Source organism: Mus caroli, unplaced genomic scaffold (assembly GCF_978045245.1).
Source record: "Mus caroli unplaced genomic scaffold, Mus_caroli_1 scaffold_2, whole genome shotgun sequence".
NCBI lineage: Eukaryota > Metazoa > Chordata > Mammalia > Rodentia > Muridae > Mus > Mus caroli.
In genome coordinates, this window is record NW_028227257.1 from 108,154,824 (window position 1) to 108,182,358 (window position 27,535).

The 27,535-nt window shown below is 39.9% G+C and overlaps 1 protein-coding gene across 3 annotated transcripts in view; it reads right to left on the bottom strand.

The window, feature by feature from the left end:
* The window catches only part of Map3k20 (mitogen-activated protein kinase kinase kinase 20), a 158,924-nt gene that overhangs the window by 85,564 nt on the left and 45,825 nt on the right, over positions 1–27,535 (bottom strand). For all 3 annotated transcript variants that reach the window (XM_021151301.3, XM_029474337.2, XM_021151312.3), the window contains exon 3: positions 5,484–5,571. In XM_021151301.3, the coding sequence (XP_021006960.1) occupies positions 5,484–5,571 (88 nt within the window). The remainder of the gene's footprint in view (positions 1–5,483; positions 5,572–27,535) is intronic.

Consider the following 27,535-nt stretch of genomic DNA (forward strand, 5'->3'; position numbering starts at 1 on the left):
CTGTATCTTTTGAAATATTCATATTTCAAGTTTTAGTCTCTTACTTTATTACTGTTATTGTACCTATATTAACTGATTTCAGATGTTACGTCAACACCTTGTATTTCTGGAAACTATCCCATTGGTCATGGAGTACAATCTTTTATTGATATTTACAATTTAATTAAAATAAAATGACAGCATTTCTTCTCACCTCCCTTCTACCCTTCTCATGTCTAACCTTTCTCCCAAACTCATAGCTCTCTCTCCTCTAACCATTGCTCTATATACATCTAAGTTAATAAACATAGAAGTACAATAGTGCTGGCCACTCTTACTAGCTAATCAATCAATCTACTCATCCCTGGGAAAGACCAAGTCTCCCTCCCTCAGCAGCCGTTAACTGCTTGAAGCTCTTCATCCAGGGAGGTTTCCCCCATCTCCCTTGCAGTGTCTGCTGTTGTTGTTGTTTGGGTCTTGCTTGAGCAGCCCTGTCATGGAGTACACGCTATTAATAAGTGACTGGGTTCTTCATGCTACTATGGCTATGGAGTTTACATTGCATGTGTGAGGGAAACTGACCTGTGGTTTCCTAGTCATGGCTTTGGGATAGAAATAATATGGGCCTTATAGCCTTCTGACCTCTGTCTTCAGAAAGAGTATGCAGAAGAAGGGTTGATAGTATTTATTCTGTGAGTATATGACGGAATTCCCAAGGCAAAATCAGTGTCTTTTCTCTATGGAAATATTTTAAACTAAAACTAAAAACCTAAGTTTTTCTTATACATACAATCAGATTTTTTTAAGTGAGTTTTGTTGTTGTTGTTGTTGTTTTATTTTGTTTATTTGAGACAGGGCCTCAGGCAGTCCAGGCTAGACTCAAACTTGCTATGTAGCTGAAGCTAGTCTTGAATTCTTGATACTCCTCCTTGCATCTCTAAGTGCTGACATCATTACAAAAGCCCAGCTCTTGAAGTCAGTTTAGATCTCTGTATCACTTTAGGAGATGGCTGACTACATACACACAGTCTCATTTATTAGCACAGAGGCTTAGATCACCCACTACAATCTTCTGAAGGCCCCTTACGAACCACAGTGTTTTCTTCTTTCCATCCATGGCTTTGTCGATGTCTTTCCTCTCTTTTCCTTAGTTGATCTGGCTAAGAATTGATCAGTTTGACTGACTGTTGAAAACCAAGCCTTCTGCCATTTCCATCTTCTGTTTCACTGCACTGTTCTAACATCTCATCTTTTCTTTCCCATGGCATACTTCGGAGTTTCGGCTTTCAGAGACTACATGTTCTCTGCTCAGTGCCACACTCTATAGTTCTGGCACGTTTACACTTTATTTTCTTCTAGTTCAAATGCTTAAGATCCATTGTGATTTCTTTGGGGGCTCTAGTAGGCATTTATAAGCATGTTATTTAGTTTTCAAATACTTTGTGCTGCTTTTCGCCATGTTCTTTGGTCACCCATTTCTAATATATTGCATATTGGAGAACATGCGTTAAATAGTATCAATTAGTTTTGATAAAGTTAATATCATTTAGTGGCCTCACTTATGCCTTTGTTAGATGGTGTGCTATGTATATGTGAGTTAGGGTAAGTTGGTTGAGGATGTTCTTCAACTTCTCTCTACCTCTGCCAATTCTGTTTAGATATTCTACTAATTACTGAAATTAATTAGTGTTGAATTATTATTTTATTGCTATATTAGTATATTGACACCTTTATCATTATACAATGGCATCATTTGTTTCTTGTATTATATGAAGTCTGTGTTGTATGAAATTAGTATAGAAAGCCCAGTTTTCTAATGGGTATAACTGGTATAGAAAATCTCTCTTTTTCTTCTCATTTCGACCTGTGTCTTTGACGCTAAGATATGTGTATTGTAGACAGTGTATACTTCAACCCTGCTTTGTCATCTTACCTGAGAAATCTCTGCCTTTTGATTGGAATATTAAGACTATGCATATTTAGTTTAATGAATGACACAATTGGGTTGACATCAAACATCTTTTCTTTGTCTCCTGTCCTCAGTCAGATGTTCCTTCCTTACTGTGTCCTAATATTTTATTTTACTTCCTTGATTTCTTTAGAGAGTTATTTTCAAAGGTGTGTGTGTGTGTGTGTGTGTGTGTGTTTGTGTGTGCATGCCTTTGTGTGGATATGTATGCATGAAGAGGCCAGAGGTGTTAGATACAATCCAGGAGCTGAAGCTACAGGTCATTATGAGCCACCTGACATGGGTGCTGGAAGCTGAACCCAAATCCCCAGTTTGAGTAGTATGCACATTCTTTTTATACAGGCTCTCATTATGTAACCTTGGCTGATCTCAAGCTCACAGGCTGGCCTCACATTCACAGAGATCTGCCTGCCTAGCCTATTGAGTGCTGGAATTAAAGGCCTGCATCGCCACACCAGGCTCTTAACTGCTGAACTATCTCTCTACAGCACGTTTTTCTTTAAATAGGGTCTCCCTATACAGCTCAGGCTGTCTCAGATTCACAATGGTGTGCTTCAGCTTCTTGTGCCCTGAAATCAGAGATTCCTGCCACCTTTTGATTAATGTGTTTTTAGTTTTTTGAGTGACTTTTTTCCTGGTCACTCAAGGAATGATGAAACACATTTTATAGCCCAATAACTTCAGATTACTAATCTGAGATATAAAATCTTTTATATGCTTTTCTCCACCATGACCATTTCTCCCTGATCTTATACTATTATTGTAATATGATAAATTTGTATAAATCTCAATGAGACATTTATTGCTCTATAAAATTGTTTTTAAGCATGTTATAGAAGAGAAATGAAAATATATTTAAAGAATATTTGTCACATTTTTTAGCATTTCTCCTACCCATGAATTCTTTCCTTAAATTTTTATCACTGAGTGACTTCTGTCATCACAAAGACTTTTCATTAATACTGCTTTCAACTGTTGCTTGTTTCCTCAGTAAGGTTCACACTGAAGCCCTTTTTGCTAACTACATGTTCTGAGCTATTCCCTCCCTACGCCTGGTTATTTCTTATAAAGCAATTCTGCCTGCTATAAGCTCACTCATTCTCTGTCCAATAATATCTTTATAGTTATGTCAGTGTTAAAAGACTTTTTCCTTTGCTTGATACAATCTTTTCTTTCAGCAGGTACATCTTATTTTATTTACTGAACATGAGAGTCAGCACTGATTATATTGCCCCTTATATGGAGGTGAGCCATTTTCCCCTGCTGCATCCATGACTTTCTCTTTGTCTTCTCAATGGTCTGACCATGGTTTGGGTGTGAGCTCTTTTATAGTTCATGTTAGATAGCTTTAAATCTGGGGGCAGCAAAGTTAGTATCTTAACTTCTCCGTCAAGGGACTGACCTCGTCTGCCTTTCTGGGTGTCTCACTGGGAACTGAAGTCTCACCATATGGCTCTACGCCTGTCAATCACTTAATGTTTCCCAAGCAGGTAGCTTATTGAGTGTCAGTGTAAAGTATTTGTTTTAATTCTTTTGTGTGAGTGTGAGAGAGTAAAGCTCGTGATTTTATTGTCTTCATAACAAAATCAGCTTAGACCTGAGTCACATGGCCCTTTCTCTCTTCTTATTGACTCCTAGTTAAAAAGTTCACATTTCTCACTAGCTGGCCTTCTCTTAGCTCCACACTGGGTTTAACACACTCAAGTCTCAGCACAGCCGTCTTTGTCATTTCAACCGTTTTGCAGAAGCAGGCTTAGCATGACCTCTGTAGCCACTCTGTTTCCTGTCCTTACACAGTTTTCCATGGCACACAGAATCCTTGCCCTTCTGATACTGTGTCACTCTGCAGGGTCCCTGCTTGCCACAGTGTCCAGCGGGCCTTAGAAATGTTCACCATGGTCACAGGAGCAACATTGGCACAGAAAGTAGATCTTTTTAAAAAAGTTGTCAATACATTAAGCAAATATGTCCTTTGTTTTCTAAGGGTTTTTTTTTTTGTAGTTTTATGGTAATGATAGCAGACTCTGAAAATGCAATTATATACAGTTATCCCTTAGAACCCTCAGGGGACTGAGTCTCCCATCCAGGCACTTAAATGTATGGATGCTTAGGTCTCTTCTATAAAATAACAGTGTTTATGCACGCACGTGTGTGCGTGTACACACACACACCCACACACCCACCCTGTTTTGTAAACAAATGTGTTTTTAAAATTGAAATATTTTAAAATTACAGATGGTAATGTTGATGTCCATCCTCTAGTGGTTTGATGTGCTCTTTCTTCATAGCTTTTTTTTTTTTTTACATTCTCGTTAGGTGGAGGGATTTGTATCCCCAGTCTGCAGCCTCTGGTCTGTACCAAATGGGCACTTGGCAATGCTTATCTTGAACGTGTGTGCCATATAATGTGCAGACCCCAGAACAGCTCTGCTGTTATGAGTGAACCATGCCACACTTTTGCTGCCAGGATTCCGGTTCAACACAATCTGACCCTGCCAAGAACCAGTGACCCTTCCAAAACCTGGCTTGTGGGCAGGAGGAGTGCCTGGAGAAGAACCACGTGAGGTGTCTGTGGCACTCTGCCTCTGCTGCCTGCTGGGGACCACGGAACAAAAGTAAACTTAGAGCCTCAGCCTCCGTCTTGAATAAGATAGAATTATTGTTTACTTTGCAGGGTTTTTTTAAAATAAGAAATTTATAAGCACCCACACAGTTCTTTCTATTCTGAGTGTTTTGTTGTTTTTTTCTTTAAAGACAATCTAAATCTCTGCCATTATAGTGCAGGAAAAGAGAGCATATCTCTGAAGGTTTCCTTACAGTTTTCATTGGAGTCAACGAGTTGCCACAATAAAGAACCTGACTAGAGTTGTCCCTGTAAAGTCTAGCACTGCAGAGAGGCAGTGGACCTAACCTTTCCCCACTGGGAGGCACAAACCTAAGGGTAAAGTGTTTTAAAATCTGTGTCTTTTTAGTTTCTTGTGGCGAAAATTTCCACATGTTCATTTTCATTTTCAGAAAGGGTATTTCCATCAGCTAAAAACTCCTGCTCAAAATTACGTGATAACTTAGCTCAAGGTCATTATTAGTGCAGATGACCAGACCTGAAAAATACGGTCATCACATAAGAGACCTGAAGAGAGGGCTCTACGGGGAGTAGAACGGACTGCAAGAATTACAGCGTGAACATCTCAAGAAATCTTAATTTACAAAAGGTCACAGAGTTACAAAAAACATCTCTCACTTCAACTAATTAAATGAAATTTTAGTTAAATGGCACCTTACGTATTGGCAATGCAGCTGCAGGTGCATTTGAACAGCATCCACACAGGTATAATTAGCCACAATTAAACATGGGTAGAGGTGGAAACACCATTCTTAATTATATTGATATAATCAGTTTTATTAATGCTTTATGGCAACAGAAGTGACGCCTGACAGTAGCACACAACAGTACCGAATGGTAAGCATTTTCCCATCTGAAGGAATCGGAAGCCGGGCAACCCGGGAGGAAGACAGTCCCACGGTGAGCTCCTACCTGTGACGATGCCATAGTTGGGAGGTTCCAGAATCACTCCATAAAACTGGATGATGTTTCTGTGACTGAGGACGCTCAGGATTTCTGCCTGTACGAAAATCAAATGCAAAATGTGTAAAGTGTCATGTGTAGGGTGAGTCTTCCTAGGTAGGCTTCAGATTCACTTTCCCTCCTTTTACATTTACCGAGACATGTTCGAACTCAACAAGCAAGTGATGCTGACAACCCTGCCGGCGGAGCCACGCCCCAAAGTAAGACCAGGTGACTGTGGTGGAGGCTAGCGATGTAGGCAGGACATTTATTTTCAATGAAAGCCCTTTTTCTAGTAGCTAAATATATATATATATATATATATATATATATATATATATTTTTTTTTTTTTTTCCTGTATAATATCTCTTTGTGGGCAGAGGTGCAGAAAGCCTAGGCTTTTATCAGTTGAGAGTCAAAATTCAGCTAGAGGTATTCAAGCACTAACAAAGTGATTCTCAGCCTTCCTAAGCTGCGACCCTTTAACACAGTTCCTCATGTTGTGGAGACCCCCAAGCATATAATTATTTTGTTGCTACTTCATAACTTAAATTTTGCTACTGTTATGAGTCATAATATAAATATTTGATATGCAGGATACCTGATGTGTGAGCTCCAAACAGGTCATGACCCATAGGTTGAGAACTCCGTTACTGATGTTATAGATTTGCTTACATTCTGTTATTTATATCATCCCCTTTTAGAGTGATTTTCCAATAAGTAATTAGAAATACATTATTGCTGTCCTTCCATGGAAAATTCCTGATGTATGTTACAGTTTGAGATAAATTAATACTAGAAAGCTTCCCAAGAGTGGCAATGCAAAAAATAAGTTACATTTATTAAATTTAACTTTTAAGATTGAAAAAAATGCCATAGTAAATACTTGTTAATAGCTAAAAAAGGATATTGTGTGTGCTGGATAGTTTTACTTGATACAAGCTACAGTTATCTGAAAGGAGGGAATCTCAACTGAAAAATGTGCTTCTGTGAGATTCAGCTGTAGGGCATTTTCTTAATTGGTGTTTGATAGGGGAGTACCCAGCCCACTGTGGGTGGGGCCATCCCTGGACTGGTATTCCTGGGTTCTATAGGAAAGCAGGCTGAGCAAGCATAGGGAGCAAGCCAGCAAGCAGCACCCCTCCATGGCTGCAGCATCAGCTCCCATCTCCAGGTTTGTGCCCTATGTGAGTTCCTGTCTTGACCTCTCTCAGTGATGGACTGTGGTCTAGAAGATGAAATAAACCCTTCCCTCCCCAAGCTGTTTTGGTCATGGTGCTTCATTACAGTGATAATAGCCCTAAATAGGACATAAATTGGTACTAGGATTGTGGGTTATTCCTGTGACAGACCTGACCATCTTGGGGTTTTTGTTTGTTTGTTTGTTTGTTTGTGGGCTGTGTTTGTGGAGGGACTTTGGATAGGAGAGCCATTGAGTGTTCAATGCTTGTGAGCTGCTGTGTGAGAATTTGAAAGATGGGAATATTGAGGGCAATGTGGTGGATTGGAGCCTGGACTATGAAGTCTCAAAGGAAAGTTTAAAGACTATTAGGGCCATTTTGTTATTTTGAATTGGGATTCTGTGGTTCTGGTAGCTGGGGCTGAGGAGCTGGCCATGGTTAAGATACCAGAACTAACTAGGACATTGTTATAGAAATCACATATATTAAAGTCTCACTACTTTATAGAATAAGCTATGGTTAATCAAGAAATTTGAAATGTAAGGAGGTATAACTTAAATACAGAAAAGGTTTAATATTTCAATTATACAGCTTACTATTGGCAACCAGAAAATGCATTTTTAGTTTTCCAGCTCAGACAGGGGATATCAAGAAAAAAGTCAGAAAAGGCCCTGGTGGAATCTGCACACTGTGAATTAATGTGGGTTTTGTGAAACATTTATTCCCATTACAGTAAGAGTTGCAATTTCATTAAAAACACACTCTGTGACTAGCAACTAGGTAGGAAATAGAGGTTTGGGGGTTGGTACTGAGTTAATACAGGCAAGAATAAAAGACCAGACCGTTCATGCTCGCTTGAGTAGCCAATCTCTTCTTTCACCTAAGCTGCCTAAAAGAGTAACTTGGGCTAGATTTCAAAAGAATGACTGTCTAACCACCCAGAGGCTCTACAGCTCCCTGTTGATGTAAACGCTTGAGAGAGAGGATTTGACGGTGGTGCTTTTACTCCATCACTGTCCAAAAGAAACCGGCACCTTTGTTAGAGAGCCCTTGCTCACTCTTCATTCTGTGAACATGCCCTGGGCCTTGCAATGAACCTTTCAGGTTCTTCTTCTGGAAACCTAGCTACTCAGAGCTGGTGACGTCATGGTCACGGGAGGAGGAGCTTCAAACACCAGTGTTCTAAACCAGCATCTTCCCTCGCAACCATCTGTAAATATTTGTCCTTATGCCCATAGATAAGTGCAGTCTTCACCCCTTACCAGGGAAACTTTGTAACAGAGACCACTCCAGAAAAGCACAACCAATCAAAATGCACAATTGTGGAGCTGGGTCCCAGTGGATACATCTTCAAAAGCCTTCAAACCTCAGGCTCAGGTAACTGCAGGATAGGGGGCAGAAAGACTGTAAGAGCCAGAGGCTCAGGGAGTTTGCTGTAAGATTGTATCTTCTAGTTATATCAGAAGCCACAACCAGCAAATCTCACACACAATGACTGCCTAACCATGAACCAAACAAGAACAACAGACATGCCAAAGTGGGTGAGGAAAGGTCATGGGCGCAACCCTATACAAAGAACCGCAGGCAACTGAGGAAGCAGGAGAGATGGCCTTCACCAGGGACGGGCACATCAATTGGTTGTCCGGTGCCAAATGGTCAGCCCCTAAAACATACATATAAGTAACATTATGTGGACTGAACAGGCTATACTTAGGAATAGATATGTTTATTATACATATACACACGCAATAATCGTTCATGGGAAACAGCCATGAATTTGAAGGAGAGCTGAGAGAGGTATGTGGGAAAGTTTGGAGGCAAGAAATGGGAGAAATGAAAGTACATTATAATTTCAAAAATTAAGAAAAAGGGATAAGAAGATAGACGCTTACTCAGCTTTAAGCCTTCCCCTTGATCCCTGTCCTCTGTCTGTCTCTCTGTCCAGAAACCCTTCTTCAGGTGTATCCACGATGCACTGGGCCCTCCACCAGAGAGAAGCTTATCCAGGAGGAACCCTGGCTTCTCAGCACGGAGTTCCACTCACTTTCATGACCACATTACCCACAACTATTGCCCTTAGTAGGAGAGTGGAAAGGCAAGGAACAATAGACCTTAAAGTAACTACTACAGCAGTCTGTAGAGGGCTATGAGGCCGGGCTGCCTACTTCCTTCAGGCCAGGTGTAGACAGATCTTCCCTTCCAATCCCTTCCCTGGTAACTATTGCAGTCTGACCACCAAGACAAATGAAGTGAAACTCTTATAAGGTCTGCGTGAGTCAAGTTCCCAGGGGCCTGAATGGACCCAGCCCAGAAGCACGCTGCTTGCCTGACTTCATTCATGGTTGGAGCATTTTCCCCAAATCAACCCTTTGTAAAAAGTGATTCATACGTGACGGTAAAATGGGAATCTAGCCCCTTGGCATAGGAAAGTCTATGTTACAAGAATGACTAACAAAGCAGGAAGGGGGATTTGATCACCCGAGTGTCAGGTCACATTTTTGAGTCACTTTGGGCTCACAAACTGACAAGCAGTGAGCTCTATGGTTCTATAGATTCTCTTTCCAGTGAGGCTCCCCGGGTACTCAGGGAAATAAGGATGACTAAATGAACCACATTCAGGCACCATAATAGGAATCCTATATTCCTAAAGAGATTTGGCATCATGGAGACTCCTCTCTCTTTTTTCTCTCTCTTTAGAAAACTAGTTACAGATGCTAAGGAAAGCTAGACAACTCATTCTCCTCATGTTTCTGGAAAGCTGACATGACGTCATGCAAAGCTTTCATCAGCCGTGTCAGCAGAATTGGGAAGTCTCTGGTTGCTCAGTGGTTTTCCTGGGTGGGTGCTACAGCTGATTCATTATCAGGAGATGGGCCTGGGCCCTCTATGTTAGTCCATGCTTAACTCAGACTGAGGAGAGTCTAACCTGGCTGAACATGGGAGTGGCAAGAACCTAATGCAACAAACAGTGTGAAGGCCTGAGACTAAAGAAATGTCTCAAACCACAAGAGTGCTAAGAGATTTACATTCATTGTGCCTGGAACTGGGTGTCATAGGTTAACATGAAAAAAAAAATAAAGTATTAAAACAACCCGTATTCAAATTTGGATGACCAAAACACATGTAAAAATCTGGCTTTTGATCACAAGTTACTTAACTTGGTCAAAGAGTTGGCCACATTGTGCTAAATTATTGAAAAAAAAAAGTTTATTCCCAAACAAAGCCTTGGGTCTTGCTTTCTTCCTAGAAAATGACTTGGGTGGACACATTTCCCAGTTCCTTTAGTTGTAATGTCTGTTAATTTCTGATGATAATTAATGGATTACTAACATAAATTTCTCATGGAGGAAACTACCAATAACTACTCAGTGAACAGGACACGGTGTGTTAGGACCTCCCCCTCTGTAGTGGGAGTCTGGCTCTGACACTTAACTGGGGACTGGCAAAGTTCCATTTTTAATGCCACCAAAGCTCCACGTGGTAAATAAAGGCTTAATCTCTAGCATGTACTATCAGGAGATGAAGAAATCTTTAAGAGGTGGGGCTGAGAGGGAAGTCTTGCTCCTGAGAAAGAAGATGGGGCCTCAGTCTCATCCCCATTCATTGCTTTTGTACCCAGCCATAAAGGATAGCGGCATCCTCTACCAGCCATTCCTGCCATACGCTGTGGTGCTCCAGGCAATGGTTAGTCATGGACTGAACCCTCTCAAACTGTGAGTCAAGCTAACCTTTCCCCCAGTTTAAGCAGGTTTGTCTTCGGTGTTTGTTACAGTAACAGGAAATGAACACGAGGACTTTGAAGAAATGAAGACCCTGAGACCAATTCTTCTCACTTTCGACACAGAGACAGGAAGTCCCTCCCCAGTTCCAGCAAAATCAGGTGCTTGACTAATGCCAGTGTCTTCTCAGGCCTCTTTCCTGCTTCTTTATGGTCCATCTGTCATCAGGCAGTCCACGCTTCCAGCTCAATGAATCCATTCCTACTGGCAATGGATTCCGCTGGCATGAGTTGCCTGATTATTTTCATATACTTACATTTGTTTTTCCACATATATTTAAGATTTTACCTAAATACAATACATTTCCAAAGCATTTATATTTTCTCATTAAGGAGACACTTTAGTGTATTTAAATGTTGTGGAAACTGGGTCTTAGATGGGCTCACTTGTCAGGGGCCTAATAAATATTAATAATAACATCTGATCCCAGGTCTCCCACTTCTGTCTCTTTCTTGTACATTTCTAGTCCTTGATCTTTTTAAAGAATATCTAGTAAAATTGTCTGTCTTAGCTTGGTGTTATACATCTGTAATCCTGTGCTATCTAGACAGTTCAAGGTCAGCTTAGACTGCATGAGGCCCTGTCTCAAACACAAACAAACCAACCACAAACCTAAACAAATAAAATATTTAAACATTTATTAAGATAAAAATATTTATTAAGAACTGCCTTGCTCAAATGGATATGAATTTTTAGAGTCTCCCATATCAAAGGGTAACATTTTTTGATTGAGTGCCTATTATGAACTAGACTAAGCTTTCATTTTCTCACAACAAACCATGGACTAATCTCTATTATCACGCTTCCTACAGCGGAAGAAACCTAAGCAAGGAGACAATTTAAAACTCATTGAGGACACAGTGAATGGCAAAGCCAGACTTTTAACACAAGTCATGTGACCTCAGAGCCCCACTTATAATCAGCAAACCATAGTGCTTTGCCTACAAACCAGATTTGAGAACAGAAAGGAATATGCATTTACAGGATACCCAGACATTACAACAGGGATGGAAAATTCCAGAGCCCTCCTAGTTACAAAAATGCAAGGAAGCTCTCAGAGGCTGGGCCACTGTCTCTACTGCAACATATTCACACCTTCTTGACATTTGACTGTGCAAGATCAGGTCAGAAAGCGAGATCTAATTCTCCCCAGGCACCGGGGCATAAGGCCAGCCGGCAACAACCAAATTTATGGCTAATAAAACCCGTTAATTGCACAGCAAGAGGCAGCCTCTCTCTATGCAAAAATTACATGGTAGGAATTTTGAGCAACTTCACAATCTGATTAGCTGAGTGCTTTATAATATTACTCCACAGTGCGACAGAGTTTGATTATTTACATCCCATAAGAGAAATGTTTGCCACATTTATTATGGAAATCTACAAAATCACTTAGAAGAGTTTAGGCAAATTTAATTTTAAAATAGTGTGAGAAGTCCCTTAACATCTTTTACACTCCAATTAGACAGTATCTTGAATACCTGGATATTTCCGCTAAATTAATAGTGATTTTAGTCTTTTGATGTTCTCATATTAGACTCAGTAACTAAAGGTGAAAGCATGCCTTTATTCACTGGAAAACAACAGCACCGAATCCTGCACGTATAATCTGTTATTACAGGGTTTAAAGAGCTCTACAAAACATCACAGGACCAACAGACAGATGTGCCCACCAATAGAGGACCCAGAAATCCACACACCCCACTCCAGCAACCTGACTTCCTATAAAGGTGACAAAACCATATATTGGAGGAAGGACAACCTTTTCAATGAATAATGCTGGGGAAACTGGGTTTCCACAAATAGAAGAATGATGTCAGACCCCTCCATCTCTCACCCTGCACCAAGAAGATCCACATATGTACAAAAAATGGATCAAAGCCCAAAACTTTGCAACTTGTATAAAAAATCATTTCTAGACATAGGCACTGGCAAAGGCTTGTAGAAAAGGACTTCAATGGCTCAGGAAATAATTGCAAGAACTGGCAGGAAGGAATCTGTGAGATTCAAAGGCTTCTGCAAAGCACAGAGAACAATTAACGCAGTAAAGAGGCAATCAACAGAATAAGAGAAAACTTCTGCCAACAAACCGACAGCAGATTAATATCTAGAATATATAAGAAATCAAAAACTTAAACATTAATGAAATCACCCAATTATCCAATCAATCAATCAGTGGGCAAATGAACTGAACTGTTCTCAAGAGAGGAAACTCAGGAGCTAGGAAGATGGCTCCTGGGTAAAGTGCTTTTTATGCAAAGTTAAATGAGTTTGGCTCTTCACTGACCTAGATGAAAGTGCCTGCATAGAGGGGTATCCCTGCAATCCCGTGCTGGTGAGACAGACAGAAGAATCTCTGCGGCTTGCTTGCAGTTTAGATCAGCTGGTGAGTTCTGGGTTTAGCGAGACGCCCTAACCCCAAAATTAAATTCAAGAAGTGATTGAGGAAGAAGAAAACCAGTGTTTTCTGACCTCCACATCCATGGGCATATACACAGATGCAAGAGGAATACAAAGGACAAATAAATGCATGGGGAAATGTTCAGCATCCTTAGCCATCAGAGAAATGAATATCAAATGTATATTAGGCTCCATCTCACGCCAGTCAGAGTGACTATCATGAAGAAAATTAATCACATGAAATGCTTGAGAGGTTACAGGAGAAGAAACTCCTGCGCACTGCCGGGCAGGGGATGGAAACTAGTTCAGCTCCTATGGGAATCAGCTTGGAGGAGGGTCTCACAAGAGCTAAAAATAGAACAATCCTATCACCCAGTTATATGCAGCATATCTCCAGGAAATAAATGTATCCAAGTGAATCCAAGTCAACACACTAGAGATACTTACATATCTATGTTTATTGTGGCACTACTCACAAAGACCAAGATGTGTAATATAAAAGACTATCAGGAGGAGAATGGGGACCGGGTGTGGGTGGGGGGGGCGGGGAGATTGCTCAGTGGTTAGGAGCACTTGCTGAATTCTATTCCCACTACTCACAAGACAATTCACAGCCACCTGCAACTCTAGTTCCTGGGGACCTGAGCTCCTTCTCTGGCCTTTGTGGGCACCAGGTTTGTAGCATGCATACATGCTGTAGGCAAACACACATATGCATAAAAGTAAATATTTTTAAATGGGGTGAATGGATACCGGACGGGGAGGTAGCTTAGCCAGTCAAGTGCTTGTAGCATCAGAATTTGAGTTTGGTCTCTGGAACCCATGAGAAGAACTGGGTGTGGTGGTATGCATCATACAGGCACCCAGGAGGCAGAAGGGCAGATTCCTTGGGTTCGTTGGCTAGCCCACCTAGCGTATTTGGTGACCAAACAGTCCCCAATGAGAGATCCTATCTCAAAACAAACGAAATACAAACAGCAACAAGGTGGATAGATCCTGAGGAAAAACAGCCCCTCTGGACTCAACCTGTGCCACACATGTTCACAGTCCTATATGAGAAGTCTAGATTTTCAAAAGCACATAATATGAAATAGAAAAGTGTGCGTGTGTGTGTGTGTGTGTGTGTGTGTGTGAAGGAAGGTCTGGAGAACAGAAGAAGAGAGGAACAAAACAGGGTAACAGGGAAGAAAGACAATGGTGTTACTTACATTCTCTCCTACGCAGAGCATAGACCTATATGACATATAGATGTATAGAAAGTGTATGCACATATCTATGAAAGTAGAAGGGTGACTATTTGGGGAGAAAGGGATCAAGAAAGGGATAAGGAAATGGTGAATGTGAGCAAAGAGTGATGAGCCACGTATGAAGGGGTCATAATAAAACCTAGTATTTTGTATGCTACCTTTAGACCTCTAATGAAATAAATACAATCTTAAGGATAAAGGAGATTAGATAGCTTCCAATATTTCCCTCCCTAGTCTTCACCTACAGCCTCCATAGGTCAACTCCATTAACAGGGAACTGTGATTAATACAGTGGGCATTCTTTAATTAGATCATATGTAAAGTTATAACTTTAACATAATGATCTCAGCAAAAAAAAAAATAATAGCATTTGTGATTGTCCTGAATAATTAGTTTGTTTTTATCTCATTGCTTCAGTGACGATTTTAACAAACATTGCGCTACACAATTCAGGTTGGTTGCTGGGAAGGTTAAACAGAAGCTTGTTGCCAACATCTACAAAGTAGACTGAGCCTCATGGGTATGTTTTTATCATATATCCATGGACCAAGGTCATCTGTACCACTGCTTATTGACTGCATCTGGCTCTCAAGACACCAGGGACTGCTGTGGTAATATAACCAGAGAATAACTGATGTAACATACTAACCTTTTTTCACATACATTCAGACAACCTGAGGCATTTAGGAAAATATACAGAAGAGACTGAAATGAGCTAGGTTGTAAAAGTTCAACATGAGCCCAGGAAGATGGTCGGCTGTAATGCAGGAGAATATAGAGTCTGCTAAGAGCCTACAGAGATATGCTATGGCATTTGACACATATGGACCCAATCACAGTCTCATCACTCCAATCCTTCTGCAGTCCACAAATGTAGGAACTACTGAGTTTCAGAAGTTATAAGCTGAGTTCATGCTTACTTGTCCATTACAGTAGCTATCATGTGTGCAACATTTCCTTTGTATGAGCATGATCAGACCATCCTGAGTGCATTAACGTGTTTGAGCCATGACTTAAGTATCATCATCTTCAGTTTATCACCAAGAAAATAGTAACAAGGAGATAAACAACCTGCCCATGGCCAGATGGTTAAAACACAAGGAGACCAAGACTCAACCAGATGGTCTGGCCTCAGAGCTACAAACCGTGAGTACAGACTCTGAAAGTCACATAGATGCTGGACCCACACATTTCTACAACAAAGAGAGTAAACAAACTCCCCCATGGTTCCGCACATATCAAGGTCTTGGATGATAGAAACCTCTGGCTCATTGATTGGGTCTGGGATGAAAAGCACTGCAGAGTAAGGATCGAGAGGCAACTTTCTCATTATGGCTGTGGTGTTTAGGCAAGGACAGAGTGAATGACCTAAAGTGTCCTCACACTGATATTCTGACTTCAGTCTGATTTATTTGGTAATAGTCGGGGCATCTTGGATGCTCACCAGGTGAGTCTGATATGCAGCCAGGACTTAGAGCCACTGGACTGCAGCCTAGTTAGTTGCTCTGGAGTTGGAAAGGTCTTTGGGCTAAACTTCCACTCAATCAATAATACATCTTGCTATCTTTGACAACACAACTTTGCTCTTTCTGTGGGAAACAAGAAAGCCACTATCAGCTTGAAACAACTGTACCAAACTCACATGTGAACTTCATGTAGGTATACCTTCTCCTTAATATTAGCTGTTATCAACAGTGAAAAGAGAAAACCTTCCAAAAATGTATAGAACTGAACCCAGACAGCAAGACTGTGAGATTCATGGGTTTTTGTTTCTCTAGTGCTGAGATTACAAGTGCCACCAGAGCTGGGAGTTCCTTTTTGTGGGGTTTGAGAATCAAACCCAGGTGCTCACAAGCACTTTACTGATTGGGTTATTTTACCAGCCCAGAGAAAATATAATTAACCCCCAGAAGCCATAGGGACATGTAATAAAACAGTGCACAGGATGCATGTGTCTAATGAAGGCAGAGTCAACGGTCATGGAAGAGTGGTCACCTCTGGGGTAGACCAGACACCAACCGAGGCAGTCAGCCTTTCTAGACACTATGGAATCTAATGCACAGAATGAGGGTATTAAAACTTGTTCTCCTTAGATCATAATTTTTAAATCATCTTTTTTTTTTTGGTAGAAGTTTTAGTCCTTGTACTGGCTAGTTTTGTGTCAACTTGACACAGCTGGAGTTATCACAGAGAAAGGCGCTTCAGTTGAGGAAATGCCTCCAGGAGATCCAACTGTAAGGCATTTCCTCAATTAGTGATCAAGGGGGAAAGGCCCCTTGTGGGTGGGAACATCTCTGGGCTGGTAATCTTGGGTTCTATAAGAAAGCAAGCTGAGCAAGCCAGGGGAGGCAAGCCAGTAAAGAACATCCCTCCATGGCCTCTGCATCAGCTCCTGCTTTCTGACCTGCTTGAGTTCCAGTCCTGACTTCCTTTGGTGATGAACAGCAGTATGGAAGTGTAAGACAAATAAACTCTTTCCTCCCCAACTGCTTCTTAGTCATGATGTTTGTGCAGGAATAGAAACCCTGACTAAGACAGTCCTCTTATCCTTACCACTCAATTCCCACACTGTTACATCTTCTGCCACTACAGAACATTACTATAAGTTGACGTTCAGGCTTTATTTAGACTTTCTGGCAGTTCTGGGAATCAAACTCAGGGCCTTGCAGGGCATGCATGCTAAGGCAAGGGTTCTATTACATAGCCACCACTTCAGCCTCTTCATTGAGATTTTTAACAATGTTTCCTTAAATGTTTTCTTTGTGTTCCAGGATCCTTCTAGCAGTCATATATTCTTTGTGTCCTCTATCTTCATAATTGAAATTTTTAATAAGTTTAAATGGATGTGAAAACACTTTTTAAAGTGTGATGCACACCAAGAACGTGACTTCCTGTTTTTAAACACGAAATAAGTTCAAGCATGCAAAGTACCAGAAAACGCTGATATATATTGATCACACTCAACCTAATAAGCAAGAACAAATATATATATTTATTCCTATATTGTGCCTACTTCTATGAGTAGGCTTGGATTTTTCAAAACCTTCAAAAACTCCCTTCTAGCCCTGTGTCCAAAAATAGAGAAGAAGAAGACATGATAAAAAGGACAGGGGATATGGACCTGTTTAGAAGTAGTTCTTTGGGTCTTTGGGGTGATCTCTGTTGTCAGGATACCAACAGCTCAGTTCAGTAGTGTTAGAATACCAAACACAAATCAGCAGTGTGCACGATCCAGCAGAAACTGCCAGGCTTCCCCCAAATCTGCATGAGTCAGTGAGAGCAACTAGAACCAGAAGTTCTCTGGTGTGCATCTCTCAACAAAGTGAAGATCAGCGAAGACACAAGACCACTGAAGCATTGCAAGTCTACCTATGCAAGTGCCCTGTCCCTGTCTGTTGAGTTCTACTTCTACTCTCTCCAAGCATCACATGTCCTCTCAGGGGTCACACAAGTCTATAACACATGACAGAACCAGAAATTTCCACTTCATATCCCCCTTTTTGTTTAAAAGTTGCCTTTTCCCCCATAAGATTAATAATCTACATACAATAAAAATAATTATAAGAGCCATAAAACCAGAATGTTATATTGTATTTTAAATAGACAGCTTATATGCAATATAGTGTAGCAAAAACAACCTTAAATGTCTATTATTATACAGTAAAAACAAAATGACCTTAAATTCCTATCAGTATACAATAATTAAGCAAAACAACCTACCACTCAAGATGATAATCACCATAACACATCAGACAACCAAAACCACTCATCCCAATGTAAGGGGTCAGGATGATGAGCCTTTTATAATTACTTCCTACTGAACTGAGGTGAAGAATTTGTTTGGGGCCCAAGAGAAAAAAAATTGGTTGTCCTGAAAAAAAGCTATCTGTAGCATTTGTTATCTAGTCTTTGTGCTGTCCGTCAAGACTATGTATTGTCCATACAGTCTTTTTCTGTGATTCACCACTTGGGATAACCCTTTTCAAGTTGATTCACATGCATATACTGGAGAAACCGGTAACTGAGACAGTCTGTGAGAATGAATCATTGGGCCACTTGCTTTGTGAAGACATTCATGTCTTAGCTGATAAAAGGTTTCCCCTGGTCAGATCTAATCTTTGTAAGTCTGTAGATAACCTTATTTTCTCATTCCCTGTAGATATATTACCATGACAACATCCCCATCTTAAAACTATTGCAAGTTTCCATTCTACTGTCAACACATCCTTATAGTATATTGGTTGGGCTACTTCCTCAGTTTTTTCGGTAACCCATTCAGCTGCTGTTATTCCTTTTTCTCCAACATTAAGAAAATTTAGAGTTAACAAAGCATTATACGGTCTGTTCCTGGGGGGGGTTTACTCTTCCTTTTTGTTTAATTAGCCTCTCTTTTAAGGCATGATTGGCTCTTTCTATAACTGCTTGTACTGTGGGACTATGTGGTATACCAGTAACATGCTTTATATTGTAATATACGAAGAATTTTCATCTTATTGGATACATATGTGGGAGCATTATCAGTTTTAATTTGTGCAGTTATCCCCATAATTGCCATCATCTCCATTAAGTGTGTAATTATACAATCAGTCTTTTCAGAATGTAAAGCAGTTGCCCATTGGAATCCTGAGACTGTGTCAATGGTAGGTGTATATACCTTTGCTTCCCAAATTCTGCAAAATGGAAAACATCCACCTGCCAGATGTCATTTATTTTGGTACCCAGGGTTACTACCAGCAGGTAATGGAATTTGGTTGTATAGAGAACACATACGACATTTTTTTAAAAAAATTATTTCTTTGGCTTGTTGCCAAGTGATGGAAAATGTTTTCTTTAAGCCTCATCCATTAATATAATGTTTTTCATGAAGTTTTAAGGCTTCTTACACATTTCCTAGTAGTTGGTCAATTTCCCTGAGCTAACGGATGGGGACAACCTGCATGAGACTGACTATGAGTAACATATAAGAGGATAGTTTCTACTGCTGATGGCGTGTTGCAATTTTATAAATAATAAAGTTAATTCTGAGTTATCAGGTACAAATCCAGTAGTCTCTACATACAAAACAACTCTTTCTGCATAAAAGAAATCATATTAAGAGATTCAGGATAATATAATACCATAAGGACTGCATATAATTCTAACTTTTGAACTGAGATATATGGACTTTTGAGCACCTTACTTATTTTGTCTGATTTATAACCTGCCATTCCCATCTTATTTGCATTTATATAGAATGTTGGTCTCTGGAATTGGTGTTCTCTTTATGATATGTGGAAGAATGTAATTAGTTTTTTTATAAACTGTATACTTTGCTTTTCAGATATTTGTTATTAATTTCACCCAAGTATTGAATACCCATAATGATATAATCTCAGCATTTGTAAGAAATACTACAATTTCCGCCAGATCTGCTCCTGACAATCAATGTAATTGTATTCTACCTTTTATAATTAATTCAGAAGTCTTTTCTATATATGTCTTCTATTTATTACTTTGTCTTTGAGCTAGGGAAAAATTCATTCCATAATACTATCTTGTCTTTGCATAATAAGCCTGGTAGGAGACTGAGTTGAAGACAAAATGACCAAAATACAATCAAGTTTAGGATCAATTCCATCCACATATGCATCTTGTCTATGCTTCACATGTAGTCTTTGTTCCTCAGGAATTAACTCTTTTTCTGCTTCACTTGTTAGACATCTTGGATTGTTTAAATTTGAATCTTTTTATGATATCTGAAACAAATTACTTAACTCAAAATGTAATTAATCCAATTGTAAGCCCCAGTCAGTTAATATCTCCTATTAATTTTTGAAAATTGTTAAGTGTTTTCAATTGTTCTCAACGAATCTATACCTTTTGCAGTAGAATTTTTTGTTGATTGATTTTATAACCCAAATAACTAAGTGAATCTCCTCTTTGTATTTATTTTCTGGAGCAGTCTGTAACTCCCAGCATGGCAGAATTCTCTGTGTTACCTTAAACATATTCTCTAAAACATCTTTGTCAGAATCATCCAACAAAACATTATCCATATAATGATAAATGGCAGATTGAGGGAATTGCTTAAGAATTATTTCTAATGGTTGTTGCACAAAATTCTGATAAGATGTCCCAGTGTTATCCAAAGACATTAAGCACTCAGGCAAACTTGACAGTGCATGAGATAAAAGCAGTGATAACCCACAGAGATCGACAAAACTGATGCATTTCTTACCAACCATGTGCACACAGCATCCAAGTCCCACCAGCAGGACAGAAAAGATGGCTTGGAGTGAGAGGGAACTTTTGCTTCTCTTCATCCTCAGCATAGACCTTAAAAGGTTACCCACATTGCACACCTGAGCAGTGGGGAATAGAAAGCTCAGTTCTTCATTCCTTTGGAACAGTAAAATTCAGAGAAGGCTTTGTACCCAAGCCTGTTGTACCAAAGCCACTTGGCACCCTGCCTCTTGCAGCCTAACATTTTAACAGAAAGTTCTCAGAAGTCTTTATGACCCAGAAGGTAGGGAGGACACTAAATCACTTCTGAGTAGAGCAGCCAACATGTCCACTTACGGGTAAGTTTGACAAGCCCACTAGATAACGCACAATGTTAGCAAGTGACAGGAGTTAGCAAGCGGGCATCAAGGGGAAGGACTTCAATGGAACAGATGAAATGATGAACTAAAATGTTAAAATTATAACAAATATAATTGTCTTTTAGTTTTCAGCATTATTTTTGGGAAAATAATTTATTAAATAAAAAAACAAAAACAAAACTATTTTCTGTGTCTAAGAGCCAAAACTGGGCCTTGTATGTGCAAGAATGTGCTCTGCAATGAGTTACATCCCAAGACTCAAAAGAAAAAAACCTTAAAAAGTCTTAATTTTTGTAAGGCTACTTATAAATACCACTTCAAAAGAATTTTTGTTATATTTATTTATTATGTGTGTGTTGGGGGATACATATGTGAAGGTCAGAGGACAACTTTCAGGATCTGATCCACCCCTTCCATTCTGTAAGCCCTGGAGACAGAACTCAGGGTTCTGTCTTGGTAGGGCTGGCTTGGCAGCTAGTACCTTTAGATGACGTCACAGTCATCTCAACAGCCCTGGATGCTTCCTGATTAAGTTTATAATTTTAGAGGTTACGGTAAAATCATGTTAATGAAATATTCCATAGTCCCTTTTGAACTAATGATAGATGTCTTTAGGTCAGATGCATGTTTCAGAAAGGTTAAGACAATGCATGACATATAGCTGTACATACTGTGTTGCTCATTATGTTGAGTTTGGGGTATGAATAGCACCAAACAAAAATTTCATATCCAAGGCTGAAGAGATGGCTCAATGGTTTAGAACAGAGTACTCCTCTTCCAGAAGACATGGGTTCAATTCCCAGCCCTCTCGTGGTTGCTCACAACTCTCTGTAACTCTGGTTCCAGGTATTCTAATGCCATCTTCTGGCCTCTGTGGGCACTGCACACACACAGGGCACACAGATATACATGCAGGCAAAATGCCCATACACATAAAATAAAAATTAAAAAATCTTTAAAAAAAACCCTACATCCCAGACATTGAAGCTACTTTATACACACACACACACACACACACACACACACACACACACACACACACACATATATATATATATATATATATATATATATATATATATATATATATGGAGTGGGGTTGAACCCCTTCCTCAAATAAACCTAATTTAACACTAACTCTTGATGACCTGAGTTAGGCAAGGTCTTCTTAGATATCACACAAAGTATAAGGAAAAAGGAAAAGATTGGACTTTCATAAACTTTAAAGTGTTGGGCTTGAGAAGATACCAACAAGAAAGGAAACGGATGACCTATAGAACCGTTTACAGACTTTCTCAAGATGTTTTTCTACACAGGCACGATGAGTTAGTCTGCAAATACAATTTTACTTTGGCCTCTCTAGTCTTTACGCCTTTGATTTCTTTGATTTTGGTGCACTAAAACCTCTTCTACTACCCTGAACAGAGATGGAGAGGACACATGGCCCTGACTTACTCTTGATCTTAGAGAGAAAAAACATTCAGAATTTCACTTCCAGGAGAAAATGTTGACTATATAGGTTCTGTGGTCGACGCCATACAGAAGATTGGAAATTATTGAAACTTATTAGACCATCCTATGGTCTATCTTGAAGGATATTTCATGTGTACCTAATACGAATGTGTAGCTTATAGATAAGTGTTGAGGATAATGTTCCAGTTGCTCAAAGGGAGACACTTAAAATTTACAAATATAAACCAGGCATGGTGTCATATCTCTGTGGTTCCAGCTACTCAGGAGTCTGAGGAGAGGGGAGGGGTGTCACGTGAGTCTTGGAGCTAGAGACTAATCTGGATGACACAGCAAGGCCTATGCAAATTGATAATAAGTAAATACAGCAGAAAGCAGCTCACAAATCCAACTGTGGGCCTGTCTGCTTCTTGCTGAGTTCCATTACGTTTGTTTACTTGGTTTAGAAGTTCTGCTATTAGACATCAATGGTTACTATATTTCATAACTCACATCATCCATGTCATCGCTGATGAAACTCTTGGCTCTTGGTGGTTGAGATTCTATGTGTGACCCTTCACCATGCTTTCTATCTGTGTACCTCTGTACTTTCTAGCAATCTGTGTCTTATAACTAACTCCTCCTATGGACAATAGATAGCTGGATTCATTCCAGAGTCTCTGCCCTGTGATCTAAAGCACTTAACACAGATCTGTGTGTTGTTGGGTTTAAGGCCATGATCTTGTTTTTTTCATTTGTTTTTACCTGATTTCCCTTATTTCTTGTTTGTTTGTTTTGTTTTGATGTTTTGTTGTTTTGTTTTTTAACATTTTATTTTTACTGGCTTCACAGTTCTGTCTCTGCTTTCTACTTGCTTTGGGAGGTTGTTTGGTAGCTGCTATAAGACTTAATTTTGTAAACGTAGAACCTCTCCACACTTTGTGGCTTCCTGTTATATATTCTGATGAATGTGCATTCTAAAACTCCTACTATAATACTACAAATATTCTTTCAAGAAGTTAGTGTTCTTTTTAGTGAGATAGAAAATCTATTTATAATTACCCTCAAACACACCACACTTCGTCATTTCTTGTAGTGAAGACCTGCTGGCAGTAAATTCTCAGATTTTATCAAAAAAGCATGTCTCACATCTCACCCTCATTTTCCAGGATATCCTAGCTGGATATAGAATTCTGACTGGCAGCCCCTGTCTTCCTTTTGGCAGCTGGTCCTCCGCTGCCTCTGGCCTCCACTGGTTCTGATGAGCAGTTACCAGTGATCTGCATGGTCTTCTTTGATGGAATGTGTCATTTTTCTCCCTCAGCAGGTTTTTATGTCTTCTCTTTAAATTTCATTTTCTCTTTATGTTTCTCTTTAAATTTATTTCTTATAAATTTAACTTGGCAGTAACTGGGCATGGCATAACTCTGAGATAACTGGGTACGACATTTTTACTTTTTGCTTTAAACTTAACGTTGCCTGGGGTTTGCTGAGCTTGTTTGAACTAGCTGTGTGCTTTCCACCAGAGTGAGGGAATCTCAAGTCATCATTTATTTATCAATATTTTTACTGCCCATCTTCTCTTTCTCTCTTACCCCTCCCTTCTTGCCTCTTCCTCCAATCTATCTCCAATCATATATTAATTAGAATGATATATCCAATATGTAACTTAATTCTCTCTCTCTTATCTGCTTGTTTTATTTTGTTGAGATGGGTTTTCCTATGTAGCTCAGACTGGCCTCCAACCTATGATCCTTCTGCATCAGCCTTTACAGGATTACAGGATTACAGGAGTGTGCTGAAACTGAGTGTTGGGATATTTGTCCCCTCTGACCCCCCATCTTTTCTCATGAATTCCTCAGATGTGATTGTTTCTATTATTGTCCTCATGTGTATTTAGCATTCCTCTCACTGTCCCCAATCAGCTACTAAGACCAATTCAGTAGAAGTCACATTTTAGATATGGTAGCTGCATAGTTGAATTCCACACTGGCCTCTTATTTTAACTACATTTCTCGTTATATTCTTGAACATTTATAGAAGCGGATCTGAAGACTATGATAAATGCAATTCCATGTGTCTATTATTTATTATATAATGGACAGGAATATAATTTTGTAAAATAAGGCAAGCAGATAGTATGTAAGTAAAAATTTGAAGGTTATTTTAAAGCTGGAATGAGGTAGTTCTACCTAGAGCTACATGAAAAGATGCTGTCCTATCCTAAGTCTGAAACTCAAACTATACAGGTAGAGTGTCTGTGTATATGAAATATTATGATCTCATTTGTTTTGTTTTAAGGTAACTGTGGATTCCTATAGTCAGAAACAACACAACCTATTTTCAGATGGTTGATAAAGTCCACTGACCCTGGGCAAGTTCACCGAGATGCCCTGCACTGGTTTGTGTCCTGCACCCTTTGTTCCATGTGTATATTTGGTGGCGGCCACCATAGCCAGGTTCCAGACCAGATCACACAGTTACCTGGTAGCACTCTTTTCAAAGCCTCTGTTGTTGTGGGAAAAGGTAACAGTATAGTTACAAACCCAGTGAAAGAAAAACAAAGCAATTCTAGGATGCTACATGCTAGTGAGTTTAACATGTAGGTTTGAGCAGACTTTTGCCACAATGTTGTCACCTCTTAACATAAGAACCTGGAAGATGCACATGACATGGACAGATGAGGTCGTGACCATCACAGTCACCATGAACAAGTAATAAAAAAGGCCCTGTTATACTAATATCCGACGTCAAGCACATTGCCTGGGAGTCTGCTTTTCTATTCCTGTTACGCGCACATTAACCTCCTGCACCAAGAAGCTGTCACCTTTAGTTTCTCAGAGTGATTCTAAAAAGTAAAAAGACTGAAAAAACCCGCAGAAAAGCTAAAAAGCTAAAGTAAATGTAGTTCTTCTCCTTATAAATAAGAATTAGGGGACAAATGGGCACACAGCATGTGTACTTTTATAAGTGTTTCCATGGAGTCTAATTTTAATGTCGGTTTAAAAAAAATCACATTACGGTATTACAATAATTCTTTTCTCCTTGACCCAAAAAGAGCTCTTAGGCGGCATGTTCAGAAGCTCAGAATAGCAGAGAGCTATCTAACATTAGAGTTTTCCAAAGATGAAATGGCCGTCCCAGGAGGTCACTCAGTTCCCATCATTAGTCGCCAGGATTCCAACAGACTCGAAATGCCCATTTGTGGCAGGGTGCTCGAGGGTCCACCCAGGCATGAGAAAACATAGTCAAGCAAGGGCTTCTCCGGCACCCAGAGCCTACCAAGGCCAAAGAGCACTGGGCCATGGGCAGAGAACTTCAGATCAAGTTCTGTTTTTTCCACTGTGATGCTGGGACCAACAGAACCTCTCCCATCATCTTTTAGAGATGGAGATTGCAGGCACAGAGCTCTGTAAGTGACAGAACACCATCTGAGTAATGTCACTCAGCATTGGGAGTGGCACAAGGCATTCTAGGTTAATGTCTTAATAGAAGTTACATAAGCCAACCACTAAGGAGAACTTCTGGATGGTAAGGATTATAGAACTCATTTTGTAGGGAGCCTGTGGAATTTTAGCAACAAATATATAATTCTCACTATCTAGAGTGACTTAGATAAATTCTTGATCTCGAACAAAAAGCTGAATTGTGATTTATGGAGCACAAGGTCCCTAGTGGCTCAAAATATCAGAAAGAAAGCAGATACGTTTTGCCTGTAAGTGCTTAAGTATTTTAAATGCCTATCATTCAGTAATATTCAACCTTCTCTTTTATGACACGTCTAGGTAGGCAGCTGCAGGAATCTTCCTGTCTTGACTTCCTGAATGCTAGATTAAGGGTGCAGTCTATCACGTTCAACTTTCTAAACGTCTTTGAAATAAGTCACATACCTGCGGCCAGTGAGGATTATGAAAGCAGACAGAAGTTGCTTGATAGCCCTGTGTAGGTTGGCTGGCTGAAGAACATTTTTAATTCCCCTTAAGTTACATCTCATTGCTCAAGAGCCAAGCATATTAGGAAATGCTGTACAGGCTACAGTTCCAGCTAGTGATTTCAATACTGAATAAAGTAGAAGTTTCTCCTTCTGTTCGGGGGTTGCTCCTTTCCTCTCCTTTAGACCACACAGACCTGAGTAATTTATAAAATACAGTAACAGCCACATACTGACTGGCTGACAGAAAACACTTCTCACCATTAAATATGATTACTAGACAATCTCCTTCATATATAAACTTGCTTATATAGAAAAAACATCTCAGCCTGACAGGTGAGTGAAAAGAAATGCCTTTTTAATTTTTTTTCTTGGCCCATGATATGGCTGCCCGCCTTCCCAAACAGAGGAGGAATCCTCTCCTTACATCTATATCATGCTATACCTCAACCCCAAGGATACTCTCCCAATGTAAAAAGTTAACACAGCCGTAACCTCTATTATTATAAGGGTTCTGTAAGATTCCTAGTCTAGATTCTGAGAGTAAAAAAAAGAATTCTGTAATACATTTCACAGTAAGTCATTCTTATATTTAAAATGTATGAAAGATAGACAGGAGAGCATAATAAAACCAAGCATTCTGACATTCTGCATCAGCAAACATAAGACATCATACGGTCCCATGCCAAGTTTGTGCATGGAACCTCTAAGCCCCTTTTCAGGTTGGGGGGAGGCAAATGGCAAGACCACAATTCTCTGGATATTTCGTAACTACTATCCCTAAAAACTGGTGCTTCTTGCAAGAAAAAGATGGAACAAAGATCCTAGTGTCGCAGGTCTGAAGCCAGCCACATCAAAACCAGGTAGAGTGGTCCTACACCTAAGCAGCTGCCAAGCTGCTGGAGGGACGTGGGCACACTTCTGCCTAATAAAATCTGAATCAAACACTTTGCATCTGATTCTCCATGTGAGCTTTTATGCAAACTTCTAAAGTGCAAGGAATCCTGGGGAGGAAGAGCTATTCTGAGAGATCTCACATAGTTCACGTAATTAGGGAAAGCACTTCCTTTGATTGTAAGTGTTCAAAACAGCCGAATCCCTCCTATCAAAGGCACTCTGTGATTTGGGTCACCTCTTTCACTTCCTCTTTCATGTTTCTCAGGATGAGAGGTGAGGCTGGAGAGCACATTATTTAGGGGAAAAAAAGATCTGGCTTTTTGTTTTAGGGATTGAACTGGCACTATTCAAAAGATCGTCATTAGAATCCCCCTCTCTGCCTCACCTTCTGCCTCTTTCCTCCTCTACAAGGCTCTTCAGTTGCTGCAGTGCACACCATCCCAAGATGCCAATTTAAGGCTGGTGGAAACTGTCATGTTGTGTGCGAATGGCTTCGAATGTTCATGCTTGGTTTCCAAACATGGTTAGAAAAACAGTCATCTTCAGGATATTGATT